The sequence below is a fragment of the Acanthopagrus latus genome, chromosome 8 (genome assembly GCF_904848185.1).
Source record: "Acanthopagrus latus isolate v.2019 chromosome 8, fAcaLat1.1, whole genome shotgun sequence".
Taxonomy (NCBI): domain Eukaryota; kingdom Metazoa; phylum Chordata; class Actinopteri; order Spariformes; family Sparidae; genus Acanthopagrus; species Acanthopagrus latus.
Window position 1 is genome coordinate 13,047,684 of NC_051046.1, and position 6,000 is coordinate 13,053,683.

General features: G+C 46.9%; 1 protein-coding gene across 1 annotated transcript in view; it reads right to left on the minus strand.

The window, feature by feature from the left end:
* Positions 1-5,749, minus strand: part of LOC119024468 (LHFPL tetraspan subfamily member 3 protein-like) — a 25,758-nt gene extending 20,009 nt beyond the window's left edge. The window contains exon 1 of the mRNA XM_037107310.1: positions 4,642-5,749. Within this exon, the coding sequence (XP_036963205.1) occupies positions 4,642-5,068 (427 nt within the window). The 5' untranslated portion in view covers positions 5,069-5,749. The remainder of the gene's footprint in view (positions 1-4,641) is intronic.
* Positions 5,750-6,000: the final 251 nt, after the last annotated feature.

Below are 6,000 nucleotides of genomic sequence, written 5' to 3' on the forward strand. Positions count from 1 at the left end.
TTCTTAAGCAAATATTTTCTCTCTTAATTAGTTCAGGAAAAACAAACCACCAAGCCCGCACAAACACAACAGACCAAATAATAAAAAATAAGCAGGCAAAAAAAGGAGAAAACAGAAAGCCGAGCTGTAAGTAAATACAGCCCTTTGAAAACAGTCCAGTCCGTATCTCTTCCAAATAGGCCACCCCCAGTCTGCACAATTGTTCTGCTGACTTTTTTTTTTTTTTTTTTGAAAAGCTTACGACTGTAAGCGTATGACTCATATGTTTTTGAGACAAAACAATCCCGTCAAATGTAGGAAAAAAGTCTGGCAGCTGAACTAACAGAGAGAGTCGACGGGGTATGAGACGGTGAAGTAATTACCATTGACCTCAAAGTCCTCTTAGTTAATTGGCATGCAGACCCCTGAAGAACCGCAGTCGCAGGGCAGAAAGAGCGAAACGGACGGCACGTACAGTGTGCTCATCCAAGCAAGTTCAGGGGGAGAAAAAGATGGCGAAATTGAAGAGTGGGGTTAAAGAAAAGAAAAAGGTGTGAAAAGAGAGGGGAAAGCGAGATAGGGCGAGGTCAGAATGAGCGAGTGAAACGAGTCGAGATGCACAGAAGGGTGAAATTGTGTGAGGGTAGCAGAAGGAGATAAGGTAAAGGGAGCCCGTGCATCGTGTACCTCGCTGTGCTCAGCTCAGTGGAAAGAAAACACACGCTCACATCTGCATGCCGCGGACTTGAGCAGATGCACGGACGGAAATAGCACTGGTGGGGAGAGGAAGAGAGGGATGGGAGTCCATCTAGGGCAGGACGGACGCAGGAGCATTTCTGCGCTCAGCTGTGTTTGGCTGAGGTAGACGTTTTGAGAGATCTAATGTGTCCTGGTGGTTCGCTCTCTCATCAAACATTCAGCCTTTTTCTCTACCTGGGCTCTCCTCCTGGAGATGGCCAGAGATTGTGTGCGTGCTCTCACAGACTGAGAGGAGCTCTGAGTGATGGCGGGAATTTGTTATATGTTGTTAAGTGTTTATCCACAACCTCCTGACCTCTGCCCAGGGGGGAACCGTGAAGCGTGTCTCATTGTATACCGCTTAAATTACATATACGTGGCTGACATTCATAGTATGACCTTGATATTGAGAAGTGTATCTAGACGGCCCTCCTACTCAGTGAAGCACGGTGCTGTATATATGCTGTTGTTGCTAACTATAAAGCAAGACGACCTCTGTTTATCCTTCACATATTTTGAGAATCTTTCATCCGGTCTTCGCACTTCTTGGGCGGTTTGTAGCCGAGGACCCAAGGAAGTGCAGTGTCCAATGTAGAGATACGAGACATGTTTATTATCAATACGACTTTTGAATAAACAGCGAAAGTGCGGATGTAATCATCCAGATTTTAAATTGTTTGATATAATTAGAGTGGTCCCCATCAGTGTGAGTAGTTCAGGAGGCTTAAGACGGGAAAAAAGGCAAAGGCAAAACGTATTTAAAAAAACACTGCTGATTAAATATGAAGCAAGATTTTGTTACTGCAAAGCCTCGCTATGCTGCATTTGTCTCCTCAAATGTTTTTGATTAGTATTTTTGTGTACTTTAAAGATGTTTCTCTGAAAGGTGTTTATGTCCAGGCAGCTGCTATGGGTGCTTTTTCACTCCGAGGCGCGGGTTGTTGGAGCGTTGGCCCCGGGCAAATACTTGTTCAAGGTGGAGCCTTTAATTCTGATGCAATGCTAAACAGTTTGACGGAAAATAGCGCACCGCGTGCTCTATTTTAGCACAGCATGTTTTGAACGGGCACTTGCACCATATAAATCCGCACCAAATGGGAGAGCCTCACAACGAGAAACTCTAACAGACTGAAGCTCGGGCTGACCAACTGTGTCGATTTTGATTTCAGTTTGCCTAATTGGCATGAAATGTGACGTGCATTTGTGCGACCAACATGTTTGAGGAAGGAAAACAGCAGCTGAAGAGACACACACACTCACACAAACACCTACACACACACACACGCAGGCTTGCCCGCGCACACACACACTTTCTTTCCCGTCATTTATCACCATTAGATTGACGATTTACTCCCCATCAAAACATCAGCAGACAGTGAGGGGCCCATTACGGATGCCACTGGGCCACCTGTCCTCCGCGGGGCTAGCAAGTGAAGGCAGCGTGAGTGTAACCTTCAGCTAAGTGTAATGAAGTTTGACAGTGCTAAGCAGCGAGGCTCGCTCATTAGGCGTCCCTGTGCCAGCCTGCCATGGTCAGGGTCTCTCCTCTTGGCTTTCTCTTTCATCTCTCAGCTGCAGAAGCACAAAGCCCGGCGGTCTCCTCATTAGACAGGCCCATTGCATTAATTCAGCCCCAATGTAGCACACAGCGCTGGAGCCGGTCCAAAAACAACCCCCATCATTCGTGTTTGTTTGCGTACGGGAAGCCGGCTGCTTTCGACCACTGGTGCAGCTGAGCGGACCTGTGTTTTAGCAACGCTTGGACTCCTTTCAGAGGACGGAGGCCGCCGCCGCCGCTGCTCACACTGGATGACATAAGTGCACAGTTACAGTGACAAATGCTGTCAGCAGCTGAACCACTGACCTCCATAACATTTTTAACACCCGCAACACCCACTCGGCCACACAAACACACACTCACACAAACCAGTTGTCTGCAGATCGCTGTGTATTTGGCTGCATTGTAGAGCTACACCAGCATTTTCATAAAATTCAGAATATTCATGTGGTCTCAGCCTCTTAGAAAAATTTAACATTTGTAAACTGATCACCTGTTACTGGTCTGAATCAGGCTTTTGATACAAATATAAAAGTATTCCCATAGAACTAATTTATTAGTTCTGACTGCTTGTGCCCACATTTATACTTGAACTTAGTCTTGGGATCATGTCTGACGGCGTGCTTACATTCGATTCATAAACGATGCTGAGCAATGAAATCACCTGTGATCTATGAATTTAAAATTGACCACACCTGCCATGTACTTTCCACCTTTTGGATGCCTGCACAAATAAGTGTTTATCAGGAATAATGATGGACTGAAAGAGAACAGGCAACAAGTATTATTCAGTGGGACTTAATACTGGGTTTGACAAACAAAGCCAAACAAGTCGCGTGGGAGTGTGACGCTGCTGCACGTTTCTCATGAAGCTCATGCAAAGTTGACCACAGGCCTGGACGCACGCTTGCCAAACCGCAATGCCTCCACATGACCAGCAGGAGAATCAAAAGTCTGCACTTTGCTTCTTGATAAGATCACGTCACAGTAAGGTTTTTATTAATGACTAATTAAACATAGATTTCTGCTTTCATCATAATTTTAGATACATTTTTATGGACCATAGTTTTTTACCCCCAGTAAACAGAGAGATGTGCTTTTCATTCATTTAAGCCACGTGCATGCACACCCAGGTTGTGGTGATGTGTCTCTAAAACAAAGACTGGTATAATTATAAAGGCATATTATCATGTTGCTAATAGTGTTGTGAAAAGTATCGATGAATCAAAACATATTGATTCTCAATGTTCGAAAGCATTTCAATACTCATTTCCTGCAGTATTGATGCTCTTGCCTCCAGTGTATCGACAGACAAGTTGATTTTTTAAAAAAAAATGTGATATTCAGTCACGTCAGCTTTTCTGCTCTTCTCCGCAACAAGCTAAGAACAACAAGCTCGTCATGTTGGAGCCTTTTTTATATATATCTATTTTTTGATCGAATATCTACATTTTTCAAGGTATTGTACTGAAGTTATAAATTACAGTATTGTGACAAAACTGGTTCCTCGTGTTAAAAACAAATGTGCTGCTACCCACTAACATTCAAAATGACTTGAACCAGAAATCAGAAATGCCTCAACTCAGCGTGTGTGCCAAGAATCAAAATTAGTGCTCTCATGGGGTCATTTTAATATTTTAGCTGACAATTGACCAGGGGTTTCGTGGTCGGTGAATACTGCGGAAAATGAGAGGGAAACAATTTGAATTCACTGATGGCATTGGTGTTGGTTTGATCACTTCATGTCGCTACAGCTGAACGACTTATTACGCTCAGCACTGGACCAATAACCATGAGAGGAGTGCGTCCTGAATTGGAGCCTATCACTCTTAAACTGACTGACAGGTTTTCTGAAAGGAAGGATGGTTGCTGATTGGTTGTTTATATCTGGAATATTTTTCCAGATATTTTGAAATACAATGTGTTAAGCTGAGGGTGTGGCTGCACCTGGAGTTTAAACAGTCAAATATATTGTAGTTGTGGTCCCCTGTCTCCACAGCAACACGTCAGCACCATGGACAGATCTTGCATGCTGTCTGCTTATCTTCACTTTGGCCTCTGCCAATGATGATTAATTTATCTAATCAACCGATCAATCAAAATCAAGTCAATCCCAGTGTTTGGGAGATGAAGGGTCGGGGCCAAGGACCCCAAACAGAAAGTCTTTAGACCTCGGAGACATTGGATCAGATCCGCCATGTAATTTTGTCACTGACAGAGATATTCATGTAACCTGTGACTGTGTTTAGTGAAGCTGTGAAGATCATTAAAGTTACCATTTTGTGAACACATCATCTAAGCCCCTTTCAAGGCCCCCACTCCCACCCCCCAGCGCCCCACATCAGGAGTCACTGACAGGCGCTTACCTGACAATGCCTGCATCCAGCCACAGATCTTGTACACGGTGGAGGTGCTCAGCAGGAAGAAGAGGCTGAAGCAGCCGATGCAGGTGACCACCAGCATCATGGACATTCCAATGAAGAAGGAGGCGGCCTTGAACGCACCGGAGGGGATAGCGGCGAACTCAGTGAAGCTGCCCTGGCAGGCCAGCTCCCTGGAGAGTCCGTCTCCGACGCAATAGTGGAAAAGGCCGAAGTAGCCAGCCTGCGGCGTGTCCACGCCATCCCCGATCCAATAGGGCTGCGAGAAGATGGTCACGTTAACGATGCCGAACAGGATGGTGAAGATGGCCCATAAAAGTCCGATGACACGGGAGTTGCGGACGTAATTGGTCTGGTACAATTTCGCAGCTTCTGCAGACGGTAGCATTGATGCGGCGGATCCAGGTATCATTTTACGCAATCCCGAAGACTAAACGAACGTCGCGGTCGGCCCGAGCGCACGGCGAGGACTGAACATCTATCGCACGAAGCGGTTTTTTTCACGCGAGCATCCCCGGAGCGGCGAGAACGGGCGGAGGATCTGTCTACACCCGTGCGTCTGCAGCGCAGCAACATCTGTCAGGCGCGATCAAGTCATGACGTCGCATCCTAAAGCCAAGCGGTGAAACCGAGCGAGGAGCTAACAGCGCGATGGGTGCTCTGAGCCGTGGATATGGCCGATAACTCTGAAAACTCACTGACTACAGAAGCAGAAACAGGTTCCCTCCCACTTGCTCGGCGCAGCCATCAGACGTGCTCATCGCCGCCGCCGCTGCCGCACCGTGGCGCTCACCGATGCCCTTGGAAAGCCTCGAAAAAACACGAAGGAAACGTGCAATCGCACCGCATCTGATGCGCACCTACTTATCTAAATCGCAGCAGCCCCGCGAGGAGCAGCTTGTGACACGTTAACAGGCCTGTACTTACAAACGGAGCGCAGCCGAACCGTGATAAACCATTCAGAAAAACAACGACGCCCCCTTTCAAGATCGTTAACCGTGAATTTATTCTCCGGTTTATGTCGGCATCACCGAGCTGCCAGTGATGCTGGGAGTCAGAGGGAGGGAGGGAGTCAGAGGGAGGGAGGGGCGCAGGCGGTACGCAAACACCTCCTGGACAACGCTGCGTCAACAGCCACGGAAATATCAGCTCTTAGGACGCTGTTAAACCAACAACCCCCTGCACGGCTGCGCGCATTTTAAGACGCAGCCGAGCTCTGCTGGGCTTCATCAGGCGATGCTCTGCTGCCACCATGTTACGTAACACTTCATGAGAGAGCACATGCATACTGAAAAAAAAAAAAACCCCAACAGAAAAAAAAAACATACTGTGTGTGCTCAGGGC